The 22,762-nt window shown below is 37.6% G+C and overlaps 1 protein-coding gene across 2 annotated transcripts; it reads right to left on the reverse strand.

Moving 5' to 3' along the window:
- Positions 1–47: 47 nt before the first annotated feature.
- Positions 48–19,377, reverse strand: vsnl1b (visinin-like 1b). 2 transcript variants are annotated; one of them, XM_057859974.1, is made up of 4 exons: positions 19,122–19,377; positions 14,402–14,577; positions 10,737–10,952; positions 49–3,829 (listed from the first exon to the last, which is right to left on the reverse strand). In XM_057859974.1, the coding sequence occupies exons 2-4, from the start codon at positions 14,561–14,563 to the stop codon at positions 3,632–3,634; spliced, it is 576 nt and encodes a 191-aa protein (XP_057715957.1). In that variant the 5' UTR covers positions 14,564–14,577; positions 19,122–19,377; the 3' UTR covers positions 49–3,631. The 2 variants fall into 2 exon arrangements, with proteins under 2 accessions (XP_057715958.1, XP_057715957.1); XM_057859975.1 differs by lacking the exon at positions 19,122–19,377 and having other exon boundaries at positions 48–3,829; positions 14,402–14,573.
- Between the last annotated feature and the right edge of the window lie 3,385 nt (positions 19,378–22,762).

Here is a 22,762-nt window from a genome sequence, read left to right on the forward strand (position 1 = left end):
AATAATAAGTATATATTTTTCAAGAATAATGTCCCATTTGCTCATTTTATTTTTAGAGAAAAACTGAAAATGTTCAAGGAAACTAAAAGCTATATGTTTTCTATACAGGTCAAGTCAGGGTGTTTTTCTGTAAGGAAAGTCATGAAGTTATGGAAGTAAAAGTGAAAACAAACAAACAAACTATTGTTTTGATCTCTATCCTTCTAACCTGTCAGTCAGTAGCAGCACCATCATTGTGTTTGGAAAAAAGACTGTTTGTGGTTTATTAATTTTAATCACAACAGAATGCAAGCTTTTTTGTTTGTTGGTTGGTTTAAGGGGTGCAACACATGCCACATGTATAAAAGAATACAATCACTTGTATCATGAGTTTTCATATTTGATAGAAACATTTACTTGACATTAAAGATCTCCATGTGGTGTCGGGCTAGACTGAAATGTGTACATACCGTAGACTATAATAATAAATGAGATTATTATGGGGAGCTTTTCTGCCGCGTCTGCTATTGGGCTTGTGAACTCACAAAGCAGACACTCAGTCCACGCTTGCATAGCCTGTGAACAGGGAAGCCTAATGTGCTGGAAAGACTGATTCAAAAAGCTAAACTAAACATTTCACATGTGTAAAACAATTTCAATGTTGGAATGCAGTTTTTCCAGTAAACTTTTTTTTTTGCAGCTGCTGCTTTGGAATATGAGTCCCGTTCCATAGGGAGCTCTCAGCATGGAGATCATTGGATTATTATAGCAGTGCACTTTGTAAACATGTCGATATGTACTGTGTAAACAAACCAAATAGGCAGCTAATTGTGTGCCACTCGTGTGCATGTGAGTGTGTATTCCACAAAGGAGTATAAATTAGAGCCGCACTGAAAAGTTAAAAATTACATTATTATACAATGAGAATAAAGTGATAATATTTGAAGTTTAATACACCATGCCCCTTTTCTAAGAAAAAAAAAAACTTTTTCTAGAAAAGTCGCTAAATATGTTCTCAAGTCATATCGTTTATCAACAAAAAAAAAAGTCTTATATTTTGACAAAAAGAGATATAATTTGAAAGGAAAAATATTTAATGTTAGAATTCAAAAAGCTAAAAATAATTATTTCTGGGGGAACAAATGAAATGAAAATTAAAATTGAAAATGAAAATAAAGTTGTATTTTGGGGGGTTAAAAGTATTTTTTTACAGAAAATATTGTAATTTCATAGGGTAATAGTTGCAGTTTTATGATAATAAATAAATAAATAAATAAATTGATAGATTGATAAATACATAAATAAATAAAATACTTGCATTTTTTAAAATAATGTATATAAGTTCCTTCAGCATAAATATTTTTCATACGTGTGGCCCTAGTACTCCTTCGTATCTGTCATATATTATTAATATGATTGAAAATTCAAAAATTCATATACTGTATAAGTGCGTGAATGAATGCGGAGGGAAGCATGCTCCCACCTCAGGTGAGCTTACACTGTACATCCCATGCAACAATACGAAAAGAATCTCAAGAGGATTTCCTTATTTATAACCACTGAAGATGCAAAAAATTAAAAAGGTAATAGATTATATATATATATATATACAGTATATAAATACATATATATATATATATATATATATCTTCTTTTTCGACACATAATATATGCATGCAATACTTTTTCAGTCATTTGCGAACATCTCTCTATCATCCATGAGCTTTACAAGTCTGGCTGGCAGAGACACTATTGTTACAATTATTGTAGGACTGTTTTTTTTTTTATTGTTATTATTGTTTTTTTTTCTTTTTTACTGTTACGGTAAGCAGTATGGTAGTATCAGCGGTGAACAACTTGCAAAGAAAGGCTGGCTGGTGGGAACACGGTCCAATAGGCAGTGCTCCACTAGAAGTAGTCGGTGTGTTGCCATATTGGTATGGGGGGAAACTTAACTGTGGCTGTTGTTGACAAGAATGGATGTCTATTCTAGATTTGTAGAGATTTTGCTTTCAAATTTGACACGCGTACGCTTAACAAATTCCCAATCCAAAATGTTGACTTTAGGTTATTAACTCTTTGGCTGTCATTGACGATGACAGACGTCCAATCCATTTTGACTGGGAGAGGTTGGCAGGGAATTATCGCTGTCCGACCTCCCCTTCAAAATGCATTGGACATCTATAACTGTCAATGGGATTCTTTTAATATACATGTTCTTCTTTATTTACCAACTACCACGACACTTACTCAGTGAATACTTTGTAAATACCAGGATTGAAAGAATTTCCTGTGGACGAACATGGCCGCCATGTTGGACGGCACTTGAACAAGTGTTTTGTAAATTTAGAGTATCAAAGGTTAACCCTTGACAATGCAGGGGACTGTTTTTGGTCACTCAAAAAACTTTAATATTATAAATGTTTTCTAGATTTTTATATCTAAAAAACAAAACACAATTAAGCAAGTTATTATTTACATTATTTTCTAAAGACATGAATTCTAAATGCTTAAAATTATGAATCTATTCATTTGATAATATTTATTTGGTACTGACATTTCAACAATGCACAATATAAATAAGAATAAAATATAAATGTAAATGTTTAACATGACTCACTATATATTAAATCATGTACATGATTTGCTGATAAACCTATGTACTTCTTGAGCTAAAGTGACTTTTTTCCATGAAAAAAGGCTTCTCTGCTTTATCACACTGACATCTGTTCCTTCACTCATCGAGATCACGAGTAGCAGCACTGAACAGTCTTTCACTGGCTGAATTTTTCCAACATCTAAGTAATTCCTTCAAAACACAGGTCAAGTTAAGTCACTATTGAGAAACTTGCGCTGACAGACACCATTAGTTTCATTTTCATTGTTTTCACTCTGTAGCCTTTCAATTTATTTGCTTATAGAAGACAGTGTGTGCCAATAGCTGCATGGAGCCAGCACACCCTCATTCACCGAATCAATAAAAAGACTAAACATTTTTTATTATGGCCCGCAATAAATTTTGATTTCAGCCACTCACAGTCAAAACGGATTGGATGTCTATTACGGTTAATAAATGTTTTCATTCATTCATTCATTTTCCATGCCGCTTCTTCCTCACTTCATATATATATTTTAGTACCTTAGCAAATACCATCCCTAAAACCTGGGCAAACAGTAATTGATTTAACCAGTTTGGATCGAATAAGAAATTTTACATTAATACTAGACTGCGAATTTACTGTGCCTCGACTCTGCAAAGTTTCCCCCCATCGCAAAATGGTGGCTGGTTGTCAGAAAGCACCCGCAATATCCAAAGACGGCGCGCACGTTTTTGTGTGGAGTGTTTACGGTGCACAACAACATGTCCTGAAATAGAAATGTAGCATTATCTTATCGCTATATTCAAAATGATTCCGCAAATTTGACATATTTCTCATGCATACGACCACAAGAAGCGAGTCCATTGAAAAAGAGTTTTTTTTTTTTTAACCCCCTGTGAAATGAGACATTTAAACAGCAGTCCAGTGCTTGTATGTGTGTCTGTATGTGTGGATGCAGGCAGGGGTGGCGCGGGAAAGGGAGGGGTCTTGGGGAGCGAGCAGAAGTGGTGTTTTGAGGCGTATGGATGGAGGGGCTTCACAGGAAGCGGGCTTCACTTCTGCATGTCACACTGCAACAGCAGCACGATGGAAGGGTCGCTCTTGGCCGCTTCCTTGAACTCCTCCAGCGAGATCTGATCGTCGTTGTTCTTATCCATTTTGCTGAAGATCTTGTCTACCCTCTGTGCCGGGGTCAGGCCGTCCTCATTCATCTTCATCATGATCACTGTTCCCACCATTTTGTAGATAGCCTGCAGTGGGAAGAAGAGGAGTGAGCGCCATTCTGTTATGGCATCCTACATGTTTTCCAATAAATGGACAAAACGTTAAACTGTTTTATTGTTTTGAATTACATCTGTGCTTATGTGGATATCATATGCAGGGGTGAAAGTGGCTTGAATTTTTTGCCAGAACTCCCTGAGTGAGTAAAAAAGAGATGTGATTAGGTGGGGTGGAGCGTACACAAATCAGCAATTTCAGGTGTCGAACCCAGTATTATGTAAAACATTTGTAGGTGTGGACACATTTACATCCTATTCTATGCTGCCTGATCGCTAATCCTGGCAACGGCAGTCTCTCTACTTGAGTGTGTCAAATTGCACCCAGTCATGTGTGAATCCTATCAGACGTGTGATAGTCTTGCAGACAAGTGGAAATGCTGCACGGGGGCCGCTCCAGGGCCACAGCACCTCACCAGCCAATCAGGGCGGTGAGACAGCTCGGCCCATTGCTCCTCTCCCAGCTTTGGCAAGGGGTTCACTGCCATCCCCCCGGGACCCATGGTGGTCCCCTTGACCATCCCGCCCCGATTAAGTGGCCTTCAGAGAAGGGATGAGGGGACGCGCCACCGGCCTCCACGCCCGCCCTCACGACCGTGTCTTTCTCCTCCAAGTTTTTATGATTTATTATTCATTCATTTAAATACAGTTGAAAAACTGAAAATAAATAAAGTGGAACAGAATATACGTTTTTCTCTTAATGATTACAAACGTTTTCTTTTAATTAAGACATATTTACTCTTTAGTTATTTAATTCTTAAAAGGAATAACAATGAAAAACAATGAAGGTTTTGTTGTCATTCAGTCAAATAAACATAGCAGTTACAGCTGGCTGCCAACCCTACCATTTCATGTGGATTGTATTGTCTCATTAATTTTTTATTTTTTTTTTAAATGGAGGTGCCATTTTATGGCAATATGATTTGACATACAATTGTTTTGCATTATGAGCATGGTCAGCGAATGACTTAAACTGGTAGTCACTATAAAGGATAAGGATCAACTTCCAGGATACTGTCACTGCTACTATTATCACAGACTACTGTTATGAATGATTCTCAGTCTGATTGTAAATTTGTCAACGTATTGTCAGGGAAGCTCAAATTTGAATTCCAAGACAAGTGTTACCTCGATAGCTCGATTAGAGAAATGAATACGACCCCAACCATGGATTGCTTTTCTTCGAAGGCTTTATGAACAAGAGCTCTTGGGTACAAACCGATGTGACTCAGCCAGGAGCTGTGATCACCCAGAAAGTACAAAGAACTACAATAGAGGCCGGACATTTATACTGTTGAAAGGGCGGTGCTGAAGCCCACCGTGAAACGAAACTTACTAAGAAACGAAACTCATCATCTCACAAACCTGGGTATTTTTCCATACAAAAACATCTTTGAGCTGAGACCTTTAACACCAGTCCCTGCTAGAACGAAGATAAGCTTAGTCTTTAAACCACAGGCGCTCATTGTATCCATTCAGGGAATATTGGAAAACAGGAACATAACAGTCCATATTTGGGCATATTGTGAAGGCTATGGGGAGGGACACTCAACAGATTAATGCTACCATGTTCTCATGCAAGCATAACAAAAGCATACAAAATATGATGTATAATAGTTGTGTTTTAAGCATGAATTTTATACTTAATTTCATACATAATTTCATACTGGCATTGTGTTTTTTTTTTTTTTTTTAATTTTTAGATAATTTGATTGTATGTTATTTATGATGTCAATTCATTGTGCGATGCACTAGAAGGGAGTTGCTACTTTTAATCTCAATGTACTATTTACAAAGACACGTGTGCATGATTTTGTTCAAAATCTTTCAAAGCAACTTGAATTCAATCAAATCGTGACTGACTTTTTAATATCGCCAATACTGTATTCAAAGAATGGATTTTATGTCATCATGAAGGTGGTGATTCACACCCTTGGTAGACACCAGTATAGTGTGAAAGCACTTACACATGTATCACGATCATGTTTGAATTCCACAAACACATGCAATATTCTCCAACAGGGCCGGAGTGGGACTCATTTTCGGCCCTGGAATTTCATGCCTCAGACCGGCCCACTCATTTAAAATTATGTCATTATGCATACACGTGTTCAGTGTTCTCTAAAGCCGTGTACTGTAATTCTGTGTATTCCAATTCAGTGCAGGTAATGGTTGTTTAACAAGGTGGCTTTATTTTAACAAGTGCAACACAACATATTTTGAACAAATTTAAAAATGGATTAAAAAAAAAAACTATATTAAATGATACATTTGAAAAATAAATTAGGGCTGTCAAACGATTAAAATTTTTGATCGAGTTAATTACAGCTTAAAAATTAATCGTAATTAGTCGCAATTCAAATCATCTATAAAATATGCCATATTTTTCTGTAAATTATTGTTGGAATGGAAAGACAAGACACAAGATGGATACATACATCCAACATACGCTACATAAGGACTGTATTTGTTTATTATAACAATAAATCAACAAGATGGCATTAACATTATTAACATTCTGGTAAAGCGCTCCATGGATAGAAAGACTTGTAGTTCTTCAAAGATAAATGTTAGTACCGCTTATAGAAATTTTATATTAAAACCCCTTTGAATGTTTTCGTTTTAATAAAATTTGTAAAATTTTCAATCAAAAAATAAACTATTAGCCCGCCATTGTTGATGTCAATAATTACTTACACAATGCTCATGGGTGCTGAAGCCTATAAAATCAGTCGCACCCAAGCGCCAGCGGAGGGCGGCAAAACTCCATAAAACACAATAAGTGGGCATGTCATTGTACTGTCATTTAAATCTGTCTGAGCAGGGCATGTGCGTTAATTGCGTCAAATATTTTAACGTGATTCATTAAAAAAATTAATTACCGCCCTAAAATAAATGAATAAATAAGACCTTTTCTGCAACATCAACTATTAACAAAATGAGTGCTTACAGATAAAACAAACATAGCAACATAACAATATGAAAAATAAAGAATACGTATTGCACATTGTAACAACTTCTAATAATACTATTATCCATGTTCCATTTCCACTTTAAAAACGCCACGTAATTGATTATATTAATTCTAATGTTCACTCGCTGAACGACATGGCAATCCTACCTTCCAGCTCTGCACCTGTGGTGTGTTCATTATGGCTAATGCTTGCTGCTACATATCCCTTGTGAGGTGCTACAAGAAGCCAAAGTTTCCACAATTACATATTGTCGTATCACACGGTGCAAGTTGCATTTTATTCGCCATCTGGCCTTACCACTTTCGTTGTAATCCTCTGTAGTTTGAGGCAGCAAGGTCGTTGCATGAAAAAAATTAGCTATTTTCGCGCATTTTGCCGATTCTTTCACGAGTGCTTTTCTCTTTTTAATTCTTATTTTTCAGCGCCACCCTTGCTCTTTTTATCCATCCGAGCACCGAGATAGCAGCTAATTTGGCTCAATACAGACTACAATTAGGGGGCGGAGCTGCATGCTGTATTTTTCGTCTGCACACGTGAGGATGAGTCTGGAAAAAAAAATAATACTGTTTTTTTTTTTTTTTTTAAGACGGCCCACAGGGACAGCGGTAACAGAATGTAAGTTATACTCAGTGACACTGTCATAAATAAATACCAAACAAAAAATTATAACAGTGTAATTTTTTTTTTTTTTTTAATAAAACCCGGACCGGCCCTTCTGGCCGGCCGGCCCTTCTGGAATCGTCCAGAAGCTCCCGATTAGTCACTCCGGGCCTGTTTCTCCAATCTCCTCAGTGCTTGCATAAAGATGGCACTGTTGTAATGCTGTAATTCAATACAACTGCAGTCCTGCCATCACACACACGCACCCAGTCGTCGCCTGGCCGCCTCCCTCTCTGGTGCAGGTGTGCAGCACTATGACAGTCACACTCTACCACCTCAATCCATGGTGACTGTGCAGGACGTGCCACACCCGATGCTGCTGTTTTTCAATCTTTGAGTCATTCAAACCGGATTGAATTCCATACCAAAAATGTTGTTACTGTAAACACCAATTTTGTGACAATATGATAACATCTAGATTCTTTGCACAATGAGACGATATTTGCTGAGTGTAATTTGATTTTGATTTGCTTAAAGAGCCTCTGATCGATGTACAGGGATCCCTCGTTTTTCGCGGTTAATGGGGACCCCCCACCGTGATGATCGAAATCCGTGAAGTAGAGGTGTAGCTTATTTACATAATTTTTTTTTCTTTGTTCTTTTTTTATCGGTGTGTTCAGTGTATTTATTCAGATTTAGCATTGGAACGAGATACATTCAAGATATGTATTTTTACTCTTTTTTCACCCAAAGTATAATTTTTTTATTAAATGCTTCATTGAGTGGGTCCTCTCAAATCAGCTCATGCTGCTTAGAACAGCACACAACACAACACAATGAGTTGCCACAGCACACTACAGCCAATGCGTAACAAGTTAAACGAGTCGGCGTCTTTGAAAGGTAGTACTCTCAAGCTTCTATGGCAAGTTCAAAGCAGCTCCCTTGTTACTCATCGTTAACTTTAACAAGCTGCAGCTGCCTGGTGAGAAAGAAAAGCAGCAGGAGAGGGAGTGAAGGCCAAAGTATACTGAGATCCGCCGAGGTACAGCGGCGGAGCCAATCCGATTCCATTCTATCATATTGTTCAAATTATACCGGCTGCATATGTGCTACGGATTGAGTGTGGACAAGCTTTGCCATGCCAGAGCCCGACGGAGGGTTTGGGCTATTTTCTATTTTTCCGGAGACCCATCCATCAAAATGGGCGGAGCCAGGCCTGGAGTCAACAGGCCAGGTGCTTATTCACGATTTAAATACCAGCGAACATGGACGATGAATGATTCATTATGGAGGTGGAAAGTTACAAAGTGATTTATGACACAGCAGATCCTTTTTATAAGGGCAACTTTAAAAAGGAATCTGCATGAAACACCATAGCAGAAGCTATGAGGATGGACGGTTAGTTATGCTAGTTATGTAATTTAAAGCAGTAATTAAATAGTAGAGAACGGGTTGTTGACATGGTCGGGGTGTCACGAACCCATGGTAAAAGCAAAAAAAAAAAAAAAATCGGGAAAAAAAGTTCAGTCAAATCCACCTCTCTCTGTGCTTCTCTGCTGAGGACAGACTTCATGTGTTTGTCGTTGTTTTTAATGCCACATTATCGTGCGCGATCACACGAGCTGCCAGATCGCAGTTGTGCGCCGCCTAGGGGTGCACGATAATATTCATTTTTTAAAACCGATATCATTAACTTCCAACTCCTTAAGGCCGATACCGATACAATAACATAATATACATATATAATTTTTCAATGTATATTTACCTGAGTTTTTGAACACCTGTAGGTCAAAAATACTAGTGGTGGATTCAGCATAGATTTACCTTTGACCTAACCAGAATTTTCATTATGACATGAAGATTATAATGAAAATAACAAAGACGAGAACAGTTTTGACTTCAAATAAAGTGCCCATATTAATTTTTTTCAAATAAATATAATTTCAGTCAATCACAATCAATAAGTCAATATCACTGATGATGTGTTCCCCTGAACAATAAGCACAGAACTAAAACAAGCATAAACCCAACAGGCATTGTACTTTGTTGGCAGATAAAACATTTGGTGAAACAGGAGAATGAAACAACTTTCATAACCTGGCAATTATAGGTCAGCAAGCCTATCAATAACCAAAAGGCCTCTCAATAACATGTAAACATAACACTGTAAAATGCAAACATTTGCTAATTGCCATAGTAAGGTTCATGACTCAGTGATTTCTATCTGATTTCATCTATGTTTCTATTTTTGCTTTTACTCTTTTGTTCTTAGTCTTTTTATTTTTTTACATGGCAATGTGCACTTTGAGATCTGTTTTTCAAATCCAAAGTGTGTTATAAATAACATGTATTATTATTATTATTATTGATGGGAAAATAAGGCCTCTAGAACAGTAACAAAACTTTGCATACTGGCTAAACAGGAGTGGAAACAAACGCACACATCCCAATCCACCGACACGTGCCAAAATTAATATAAATAGGCCCAATGATATATAATGTTATTGGATTTATTGGGATGACATCATAATTCCTATTATTGGACCGATAATTATCAGACCGATAATTATCGTGCAACCCTAGCGCCGCCAGTTTGTTTTGCCTATTTTTGACGGACTGCGGAGCACACAGTCAACACGGAGCTTGGTGGATCCGTACCGCACACGCGTCCGGTATAATTTGGCCTTGAGAGGCTGTACGTGATCGGATGGGACATCTCAATAAAATCCTGTATTTTATTTTATTTTTTTAATTGAAAAAAAAATCCGCGATGGACTGAAGGCGTGATGTTTGAAGGGCGAAGTAGTGAGGGATCACTGTAAAATGATATGTGCACATTTAACACAAAAAAATACAACTACAGAGCAATTTTGACATTTCTGACATTTGTGTTGCTGAAATATAAAGATATTTGAATGACAAAATGGCCTATCTCAGAATCTATAAACTTAAAAACATTACATATAAAGAGAATATTTACATTTTTTTGTTCCCTTTTGTTATTCAAAATATTTTTTAAATAAATTAAATACATTTTTCATTAAATATTTTCAGTTTTTTCTCATTTTGTCAAGCAAAATATGTAACAATTCGAAATACACATCGTAAAATACATTTTAAAAAGGATTTAAATAAGTGAATTGAATTAAATACACTTTACATCTTTTTAACTTGAAAGATTCAAATTAATACCTATTCAAAAAGACTGGATGGGTATTGCTGTCAAAGGCACTGAAACATGATCTTTCACTCTCACTCCCTCATCTATCACCCGCTTTTGAAAGAAGAAACAGATCACCACCGACCTCAATGATCTCCAGCATCTCAACCCTGGTGATCTTGCCATCTCCATCCAGGTCATACATGTTGAAGGCCCAGTTGAGCTTCTGCTCAAAGCTGCCGCGTGACGTGATAGACAACGCGCAGATGAACTCTCGGAAGTCAATGGTGCCGTCGCCGTTCTTGTCAAATGTACGGAAGGCATGTTGTGCGAACTTAGAGGCATCACCATACGGGAAGAACTGCAAAGACGAACAAAACAGATTGGTCAAGACACCATATAGACAGATCTCAAGGTTTGGCTTGAAATTCGGGCTCGGCAAATACAGTGGGGCAAATAATTATTTAGTCAACCACCAATTGAGCAAGTTCTTTTACTTGAAAAGATTACAGAGGCCTGTAATTGTCAACATGGGTAAACCTCAACCATGAGAGACAGAATGTGCAAAAAAAGCAGAAAATCACATTGTTTGATTTCTAAAGAATTTATTTCCAAATTAGAGTGGAAAATAAGTATTAGGTCACCTCCAAACAAGCAAGATTTCTGGCTGTCAAAGAGGTCTAACTTCTTCTAACGAGGTCTAACAAGGCTCCACTCGTTACCTGTATCAATGGCACCTGTTATAACTCTTTATCAGTATAAAAGACACCTGTCCACAATCTCAGTCAGTCACACTCCAAACTCCACTTTGGCCAAGACCAAAGAGCTGTCGAAGGACACCAGAGACAAAATTGTAGACCTGCACCAGGCTAGGAAGACTGAATCTGCAATAGGTAAAACGCTTGGTATGAAGAAATCAACTGTAGAAGCAATTATTAGAAAATGGAAGACATACAAGGCCACTAATAATCTCCCTCGATCTGGGGCTCCATGCAAGATCTCACCCCGTGGCGTCAAAATACCAAGAACGGTGAGCAAAAATCCCAGAACCACACGGGAGGACCTAGCGAATGACCTAGAGAGAGCTGGGACCACAGTAACAAAGGCTACTATCAGTAACACAATGCGCCGCCAGGGACTCAAATCCTGCACTGCCAGACGTGTCCCCTTGCTGAAGAAAGTACACGTCTAGGCCCGTCTGCGGTTCACTAGAGAGCATTTGGATGATCCAGAAGAGGACTGGGAGAATGTGTTATGGTCAGATGAAACCAAAATAGAACTTTTTGGTAGAAACACAGGTTCTCGTGTTTGGAGGAGAAAGAATACTGTATACTGTATATATATATATATATATATATATATATATATATATATATATATATATATATATATATATATATATATATATATATATATATATATATATGCAAACATAAGAATACGCTGCTCCAATAGAACCTGAAGACAGCCTGCTGATATGATAGTGTTTCTGAGGCTCCCTTAGTTCAACTGACTCTTTATGTGTTATGTAGAGAATTTTTTTTTGTTTTTTGTTTTTAGTCTATTGTGCAAAGTTAACAATACGATTTCATCATGACCACGGCTTTGTGCTTCACAGAAAACAATGCCCCAACTTAAAAAAAAAAACAAAAAAAACCTCGGGCTTTGCATGACTTCGATTTTTTCCCCAGTGCATATTTTAACCTTCTCTCTAAACCTCTCCATTCTTTAGACCGTTAAAGTTGTTATATATTGGGAAACTTTGCCCACTAAATTTCATCACGTCTCCGTTTCCTGCCATTATGTTGTGATTTCTCACCACACAACCAACTGTGCATTAGTTTGTAGGCTGTCAAAAATAAGTTTGATCAACATTTGTTACACTACTCTTTGTTATTGTCAGTGGTTGTCTACAGTGGCCAAGGTGTGCAAAAATGGATAGTCATGGACGGCACCAGTTTTGCTAACAGGAAAATGTAAAATGTATACACTGCAATGTGTCTTCAACAGCACGTGACCCAAAAATGCAGCAGAATCAAAAGGAGATGACCTGGAAATATCCCAGAATCAACAGGAAGCGGTTCGACATGAATAGGAAGTGACCTAGTAATTCCCAGTAATCAACAAGAAGGGACCAGAAATGCCCCAGAATCATTTGGGAGTGACCTAATGAAGTTAACCAACCAGTATGTAAACATTCCTATGCAAATTCTACTGCAATGGCATTTTCTAGTTAATAATATTAAAAGTTAGTTGTTTGTTCTTCTCTTCTGTCTCACTCTCCTTTTCTATTTTCCTTTCTGTCCCCTTTAACCCCTTCTTGCTCGCTGCTTTCCCCTAATAACCCAACACAATGTCTAATCATCACATTTGGAGTATATCATATTCCCATGTGAATTTACAGATGCAGATCGATCGGGTCCGATCACGTCATTTTCAAACTATCGGAATCGGCAAAAAAATATCGGACATGCCTTTTTTAAATATATATATTAAATAAATAAATTAATAGATAAATAAATAGATAAAAATATATATATATATATATATATATATATATATATATTTTATATATATATATATATATATATATATATATATATATATATATATATATATATATATATATATATATATATATATATATATAATTCATTTTCTAATTGTATTTAACGTTACAGACATAATATGTTACACTCATCCAGAGTTTTAAGTTTTGGCTTAAGGTAGGGTTATCAAATTTATCCCGATAATGCCGGTAATTTTTTTTTTTTTTTTTAATGTATCACGTTAAAATATTTAACGCAATTAATGCATGCGCTGCACGACCCACTCACGCATTGTCGCACTCAATCTGTAATGGCGCCGTTTTACCTATATAGAGAGCTAAAAGGCAGCGGAAAATGAGTAGAGTGAATTTTGGAAGGCTTTGGAGCCGTTTTTTAATTGGTTAAAGCCTTACAATCCTCTCTCTACGATTAGAAATATCGTGGGAAGTAAGGTGGTAAATAATCTTTACTTATCACCCTATGTTATTTCCCAACTCAGAGAAGATATACCAATTGGTAGCACTACGCACAGTCATGGTTCCACTTCCCATCATGCATTTGGGGATGGCTACAGTATAATTTACTGAAAGCTCAACAAATAAACTAGATGGCAATATTTAGTCACAATACACAAAGTCACATTTGTCCTTTAAGAATTACAAGTCTTTCTATCGGTGGATCACTCTCACAGAAAGAATGTTAATAATGTAAATGCCATCTTGAGAATTTATTGTCATAATAAACAGATACAGTACTGTATGTTGAATGTATATATTCGTCCGAGTTTTATTCATTTTTTTGCATTTCATGCATTGCCAAAATGTATATGATCGGGAAAAATTATCGGGAATGATTGGAATTGAATCGGGAGCAAAAAAAAAAGCAGTCGGATCGGGAAATATTGGGATCGGCAGATACTCAAACTAAAAAGATCGGAATCGGATCAGGAGCAAAAAAACGTGATCGGAACAACCCTACATGTGATGCATTAAAACTGTTCAGACCAATAGGACAGTCAGATTCCAATTCTCTGTGTCAAGCAGCTGAACAGGACAGGTACAAATATATATAATGTTAATAATATTAAAGTTAATTATTTTAATTTACCAAAAATAGTCACGTGCCCGAATATGGGTAAGAATAACATTACAAAAATAGAGTACCAAAAAAAAAAAAAAAAAAAAAAAAATCAAGATTGGACATATGAAAAATGTCAAAGCACTGCGATGTTGAGAGGAAAAGAGATGGGCTTTGGACCCACCTTTACGTAAAGCTGCTGGAACTCCTCCAGGTTGAGCCTTCCGGTAGGGCAGTCTTTGAGAAAGCCCTTGTACCACTGCTTTAGTTCGTGCTCATTGAACTCTGTGTTCTTCACCAGGTCTTCCATCACCTCAGGTGTCAACTTGCTGTTCTGTTTACCCATGGCTGCGGCTGCGGCTGCACAGACATTAACGTCAATTCAATAAGGTAAGATTAGCCAAGACCAAAGTCAAACACAAGTTAAAACTGTCAAGTTATTTTTCTTCATACTATTCAATACTTAGTATGAGCTTTTTTTTCTTTTTCTTTTTTTTTTTTTTTTTAAAGGTGCTGCTATTGACAGTGATAGATGTCCAATCCATTTGAGCTGAAAGCCAATGATCATGTTTCAGTGTCATTGCTGGCAATAGACGTCCAATGCACTTGAATGGGGATGGGCTGGCAGTGAATGATTCTAAAGTAAATATTCTCTTCTTTGAAGTATTTTTAAATTTTGTGGAATTACATTTTTTAATAAATAGGAAAATTCCTCATTTTTATTTATTTATTTCACATTTTTTAAAATGTATTTTAAATTGTAAATTGTAAATTGAATATTTTAACAATTTTTTATATTTACTAACAGGAACAAAACAGTAAATATGACTTTAAAAAAAAATTTCAATGGTATTCACAACCATTTTTTTGACAATTTTATTATGAATTCAAAATATGTATAAAAAAAAGAACATTTCATGGTTTTTGCTTTTATGTTTTCCTTTTGATTAAAAATACATTTACTAATTTCTTATAAATGAAATTTTAAAAAGCCTTTTATATTTAAAAGCAAATAACTATGCTTTTTCCATTTAAAAATAATAATTTATAAATACATCTAATAAAATGTATTCTTAAAATTTTAATAAATGGCAGTTAATTCATAAATCTTGCACAGGAGAAGTATCAGTAAATGGTTAATGAACTTTCACTTGTATAGTGCTTTGACACTTGCCACGTTTACATGGAGCCAAATATTCCAATTACAACCGGAATATTTGTTCAAACCGAATAAATGTGTTCCATATAAACACCTCATTCGGAATGAACAGGTCCAAACCGAATGGAATTTCATTCCGATTCACAGGGGTGGAATATTCCTTTTCCCAAACCGATTAGAAGTAAAATTATATCATGTAAACAGGGAAGCGGAATGGTGTTTGGTTGCGTTCTTTCTGCACATGCTCCGTACTGACGTGGTGACGTCACTTGGTGACGTAATTAACGTCACTTGCAACATGGCTTCCAAGCACATGCACAGCGCACCCACAAAACTTTTTAAATGAACGGCGTATCATTCTGAAGTTTTGTTTCCACTCGAAAAGTTAAAACAGCAGCTGATCTGACGATCGATCTCCATGTTTTGCAACGTGACGCTTTGTTTTGAATAATCTGCGCATGTCAGACGGCAGTTGTCAAACGTCCTTTCGGAATAAAGGCAGTCACATGTAAACGCTGGATCGGAATAGATGAAGTGACATGTAAACAGCTGATGTGAAATTTCCATTCGGAATGATTTGAATCGGTATGAATAAAAGTCAGCATGTAAACGTGGCTACTGACACGTTATACACCTGCTGATGATGCAGTATCACGAGCAACCCCATTAAAAAAACCTCTTCTTAAACAAATACAAACTAACCAGAAACAAGTCATTCTTAAAAATTTAAAAAGAAACAAACCCACTCTGAAAACTAAAAACAACTAAATCTGGAAAAACTAAAGATTCAAATATCATACTATTATAGTAGTCAGATATTGCGATACAGCCAACTTGAACAGTGTTTTCTCAAACTTTTTTTGCCAATACCACCAAAAAAAAACACACACACACACCTCCATTATACCCCAATCCATCCAAAACGAGAGGAACAAAACCCAGGTTCCACTGTTTTTGTTTTGTTTTTTGCAGGTTTTTTTTTTTTCTGGGGGGCGGGTGGAAGCAGTAAATTGTTTCCCCCCCGGTGCTCATGTTTCTATTTCGGGCCTGGAGCTTGTTTGTGCCAGTCTGTGGCGCTGACCTGGATCCTCACTGTCACTCACTCACTTCATCAATGGATGATAGTGAACACAACATACTGGGTCATGGAGCCGGACTACATCAATCCAGAGTGACCAGTCAGGTGAGCAGAGAGGTGATACAGATGCAGGTTTTTTTCCAAAAGTCCAACACAATAGAATAAGGACAATTTTTCCTGTTTTGCTGTGTTTTATTTAGTTTAGTAACAGTTAATTAATGGCTATTTATTCTGTGACAAAATAAATAATTGGTTTCCATTGACGGTGAGAGACATCCAAGTCCCTCCCTTTATTGGTTTATCTACATCACTGACACCAAGTAATTTTTTTTTTTTTTTTTGGATACGAAAAAAAGAAAACATTTCATGTTTTTATCCTTTGTTGTTTTTCATTTGATTAAATTCTATTTTAAATACAGTAGATAAAATAATGCATCTTACATTTTGTAAAAATTAAAAAGAGAATAACGACTGCTTTTTTTCCTTTTTTGTATTTAAGACATTTCATAAATACATTTTCAAAAATTACATTTTAAATAATTAAATTTGATTTTTAAAAATGAAGTTTTTCCCCCTTTTTATTTTGGATGTAAATAAAACAATGTTAAAGAATACATTATAATATAATTGTATATGAAAAAAATACATTTTAAATAAATCACTTTAAAAATGAAATTTTTTTCTGTTTTTTGTTTTTTAAATTAAAAATGTCAAATAAATAGATGAACAAAATTGTATTATTGTATTAGATTTAAAAATAAACGATAAGAACACCATTTAAGTGTTTTTTTCCCCTTTTTTATATATACTGTGTAATGTTTGTTAAAGGTTAATTTTAAGGGGTATATAAAATAATTTAAAAATATATATAATTCATTTTTTTTCTTTACAGTTTTTAAATTGTTCATTCATTTATCTTCCGTCATGCTTATCCTCAAAAGGGTCACGTAGGTGCTGTAGCCCATCCCAGCAAACTATGCAGGCATGGTACACCCTGAATTGGTTGCCAGCCAATCGCAGGGCACTACAAGACAAACCACCATTTAGCATACACTTATACCTACAAAAACAGGCGGTCCTGGCTTAGACGGTGCCCTGGGTGAACAGAGGTTTTTGCGACCTCAGAGCCGATTAGTCGAGCGGTAGAGGACGTTACAGCTCCGGATTGGGCGATACACTAAAACTCTAAAATTCTATGAACCTCGATATGCCTGGGTCGCGAAGCGATACATCACGATACGATATCAAAATATTTTAAAAATAAATAGTATGTAATTAAAACTTATGTTATCTTGTTTTAGATGCTCATAGGGAAACACAAGTGCTATCATTCATCTCACATTGTGTGGATCTTGGGCTGTGAAAGTAGATTATCTAAAGCTAGTTAAATACTGCTCATTATTTCTTACGTTGCTGTTCCAGTTGTATCATGATCTGCTAGTTATGCTATCTAGTTTGTCGTTAATTTTATATTTGTTTTGAAACCATGAGTTCAAATGACCTTTAATTTAATGACCTACTAATATTTGTCACTGAAAAGTGGATGGAATGCTATTCTTCTTATAAACATTGTACGTGGGAATTGTTCCTCTCTTTATCATGAGTGCCACAAAGTGACGGGAGGCTCTTCATTGGTCAAATATTTGCAGGCTGTATTGCTCAAATCATGTGGCACCGCATTTGCGCCCCGTGATGAAAAATGGTGACCCAGGCGACTGCCCAGCCCTCCCATGCCAGGAACCGCCACTGCCTATGGACAATTTGGAGTGTTCACTCAGTGTATTATGTATCATGCATATTTTTGGGATGTAGGAGGAGGCTGGACTACCCGTAGAAAATCCACACAGGCACGGGGAGGACATTCAAACTCCACACAAGGCCCGAAGCTGGGATTGCACCCTTGATCTCAGAACTGTGAGGTGAACGTGCTATAGCCATTCTGCCACCGTGCCACCATATAAGTAAAAAATAAAAAACAAAAAAATAATTCTCTCCTTTAAAAAAAATAAATAATAGAATATTTATTTTTTTATCATTCCCTTCCAATCCCTCCCATTTCAAATGAATTGGACGTCTATCACTGTCAATGGCATTGGAACATGCCAGCCCACCCCGTATTTGTATAAACGGGCACATCTTGTAGTTCCACCACCAGAACCACAGGTCTACTTCACTGCAGCATGACAGCAGGCTACCCCCCACCCCCTCCACGACTTATAAAAAAAATCCAAACCCGCTATTTAAATAGTGCATCCAATGAATGACCTTGAAGGACAAACACTTTGCAATGCATCGCATCACGCAACTGTGCGGCTGTTTTGACGTTAGCGGGGCGGGGGGGCTGGGACGGAGGGAGGGTGGTCGTGGATGGAGGAGGATGATGATGGTGGCGTTGATGCGCACGCTATGCTCACACAGGCCCGACATAACGCGCAAATAATGGGGGTCGTGGTTTTTTGTCGACAACGCATTAAGGGTCCGAGCTCAGGCGCCTCCCTAGGGAGACGCTGCCGCATTCCGATGGAAACGACGCAGTGATAAAGGGAGGGGGATGCGTCAATGTGTGCACCCTGCATTAAGAAGAATGCACATCAAATGAAGAAATTGCGCAGTGGGAGGGAAAAAAATCTTCGTTCCCCGACATCATGAAATAAACGGGTGGCTTACCTTAGTACAATGCTATTGTGTCCTTCTCCCCCTGCAAAGTACACAGGAAAAACTCCCCTCCGTAGGCTGCGAGGTTGAGGAGGAGGAGGAGGAGGAGGAGGAGGAGGGCTGAGTGAGGAGGTGGTAGGGAGGTGCGCAATGCTGCTTCCGCAAGGAACCGGCTGCCGCTAATGGAGCGATGCTCTTCTTCTCGATCGAAAGCAGCGGCAGGAGGAGCGCTGTCGTTTGTCGGATGGAAAGCAGGTGCCTGAACGCATCACAGCCGAGCGCACTGACTGAGTGACGATCGAGAGCACCTCTACCTGCTCTTTTCACGCAAACGCATGCAGCATCCCTATCTTTTGGAGGGAAAATAGAGCGTCTTAATGGGAGGCAATAACGTAACATGAATAAAAAGTTACCAAATATTTCATGCATATGCAAATAACAGTAGATTAAAATAAAATATGTCAGCAAACCTTGAGTGCAATTACACGTAGCAAAGGGAACCACTATAGAAAGACATGTACAGTAGTTCTTAAAAGATGTTTTGAACGAGTTATAATAATTTGATATTGAAATCCCTCTTAAAGTGGGTACGACAGGATAAAAAAAAGTCTTAAATAGCCTTATTATGTGAATTAGAATCATACTGTGAGACGATTCGCCCATATACAACAAATTCGCAAAACGCAGATGACGAGAAATTAGTTTTTTAATCTGCGATTTAGCCACGCCTACCACTATAGGGCTCTAGCGTCCCTAACAGGAGGATGACGTCGGTAGGGGAAAGGTTTCATTTGTTTTAGACTTCAGCCCATTGAGGGGGAATTATTCATAAAGAGGAAAATGCGACGAAGAGAGTATCAAAATGTCATTCTTTCAATCTCTCTACTCCAATATTTTTACAGGATATTCTTTTTATCCCCAATTGCTAAATAAATGGTATGTTCATGACAAATAACAGTCTCGTGCTAAATGGAATATGAAATATTAAAAATGCATTTATTCAGTACGACATGTCAAAATTACTCCATAATGGTCAAAACTGTCCACTTCTTGCACCTCCCGAACTATATTTTATGCCACCGGCTTTTGTTATTACCCTGCCCGCCCTGGCTTCCAAGGAGGAAAGAGCGTAAACAACGGCAGGCTGGCAGTGCCCATTCTCGGCCGAAATCGGAGCACGGAACTGGTCGTGACCCAGCCGAGGAGAGCGCATTCTCAGTGGGAACGCAAAGAGCCGATCACCGGCCACAAAATGCAAGCCACTTCCTTATTAAAATGTCTGCCATGATCCCAGTATTTGACATAATACAAAACACGATGTTTACTCACTTCCTTATACGTCCAATCGTCTCACATGCAGTTGTCTGAATTGTTTACGCCAATCTCGGGCTGAAACACAAAAAGTCTCAGACGCCTCTTCCTGGTGCAGCAACATTTTTCTCTAACACATTTGGCTGGCGTGATGCGAAAAATAAACGAATTATTCCACAAAATCAACTGAATCCGCAGTCGTTCTGCGTACTGTAGTATTGGATGTTTACTGAAGACTCTCCTGCTGACGTCACATTCACAATCCTAGTCAATTACTAGGAAGCCGCTTATTTTCATTTTCATTGCTTCTACACACATCCAAACGGTCCATTTCATTCAGGAGCATAAAATACCGCGGACAATATGAAACAAACATGCTTTTTGCTGTCATAGGCACTTTAATGTTTTAGTTTTAATAAAATTTGTAAAATTAGTTTAACTTGTAGGTAGCCATTGTTGTTGACGACGCAATGCCCTCTGAGTGGTGACGTCGCTGGACCACGCTAGCCTGGAACTCCAGACTCATCGCAGTTCCAGCTATTGAGTCTGGGACCCAGCTCCTTATTGGCCTCTCGAGCCCGAACGAAATCATCCGTGGAATCAGATTCGTTTATTTGCGTGATTTGTTCTTAACGAGCAACGTCACTCTTGCGCGGCGGGAGTCGTTTCCACAACAACACAGATGATGAACAGGCGAGCTGAGAATATGTTCCTATCTGCGGTAAATTCAGTTTTAAATTACCAAAAATACATTGAGTCGCTAAAACCGACAGTCTGTCTCACGCTAGCCATGTTGAATAAACTTCTCCGTTCTCCATTCTCCTCGTATGTTTACGTCCTCACGCTAGAGTTTCTTGTCGCTTTACCGACGTCACATCCGCCCGTCGCTGATTGGTCCACTCCGCTGTCTGTTTGCTGTGGCTTGCTCCGCCCTAGAAATTTGATCCGCACAACAGTTGCCAGACTCAATAGCTGGAACAGTCTGAGTCTGGAGTTCCAGGCTAGAACCACGCTGCCGTACTTCCACAGTGTCCCTTTCAACTACATAAACACTACGCAGAACACTAATGAGTAGGACAGCCCTGTCGATGTTTCACAAAACGAGCAGCAAAGCAAAGAGAACAGGAAGCGTTCATGTGTCAAGTTTGCGAATGACAGCACTCTCCTGATCTAGTGACAAAGCAGGAGAGTGTTTGATGTCAAAAAATGTTTGCAGATCTTCATGGTAAACTGTTGTGTGATCCAACTTATTACAATATGTTAATGAAGATAGTTAGCATCCAGAGCTGTTGTGCGCTGTACATATGATTAGAGTAAACAGAGAAATACAGCAGTTTGATTATTTTGCACATAGCTCGTGCGTTACAGCACATGAAAACGTTGATGCAGTTAGCCTCTACCGAAACGTCTCAGTGACGAGAGGATGCTGCCTTACCTTTTTTTCTCACGTAAAAGCTCTGTCCAGATTGATGATCATCCTGCCAGTGTTTTCAGATTTATTAGATGTTGCGCCTGAAGCTTGCGTGGCGATGAAAAAGCGACACGGAAAACGAATGAATGAATGTATCAAACTTAGTTTGAATACTGGCTAGTCGTATAATTTTCTGCCCAACAGATAGATTATAATGACGCCTTATTTTGCACATTGCGATATAAGAGGACTGTCATGTACTGTATTCGTACTTAAAGCACTAGGGACACATTGTGAGCAAACGTGATTCTCTTTTTATTCAGCGCCGCACTGGTGCTGCATTCAGGGAGCGTTCAAGAACAACATTTAACAACATTAACGAACACCACAAGGTCCATGTTATTTTTTTCTGCATCGATAGTATTTGAATTGTTTATCGATCATTTAGGTACAATCAGTAACTCAAGTCCTTCGATAAAAAACAAACGGTCCGCAAATGCGGAAGCGAGGCTTGACCACAAAGCAGACAACAGTAGCAAAGGATTGCGTATAAGGGTTTATTGAACACACACAAAAAACACGCTATCACAAAAAAGAGACACAACTGAAGGGTCCGCGACAGCAGATCGAGATTAAAAAAAAAAAAAAAAAAAAAATATATATATATATGTGCTTCTAATAACATATTTTAGTAAAAGAGAACAATTGTAGCTAATTAGAGCCAACAAGTCTTTAAGGCCGAGGTTCCCTCTAACTCCCTTGGTGGTCGTAGACGAAACAATGAATGAATGAATGTTTTTACATAGACCATATAGAAACTACGAAACTATGGAAACAGCAACTTTCCTACCTACAGTTCAAACGGCTTAATTGCTATTTCATTAATTAACCTGACTGGCTGCCATGACGGCGATAGAATATTTTGTTCAAT

The sequence above is a fragment of the Corythoichthys intestinalis genome, chromosome 15 (assembly GCF_030265065.1).
Source record: "Corythoichthys intestinalis isolate RoL2023-P3 chromosome 15, ASM3026506v1, whole genome shotgun sequence".
Lineage (NCBI taxonomy): Eukaryota > Metazoa > Chordata > Actinopteri > Syngnathiformes > Syngnathidae > Corythoichthys > Corythoichthys intestinalis.

Excerpts from the sequence above, each read along its gene's own strand:
- vsnl1b (XM_057859975.1), bottom strand. The coding sequence starts at position 14,563 with ATGGGTAAACAGAACAGCAAGTTGACACCTGAGGTGATGGAAGACCTG. Across the intron at positions 10,953-14,401 it reads TCCAGCAGCTTTACGTAAAG|TTCTTCCCGTATGGTGATGC; the intron begins GTGGGTCCAAAG and ends TCGTCTTTGCAG. Across the intron at positions 3,830-10,736 it reads AGATGCTGGAGATCATTGAG|GCTATCTACAAAATGGTGGG; the intron begins GTCGGTGGTGAT and ends TTCCCACTGCAG.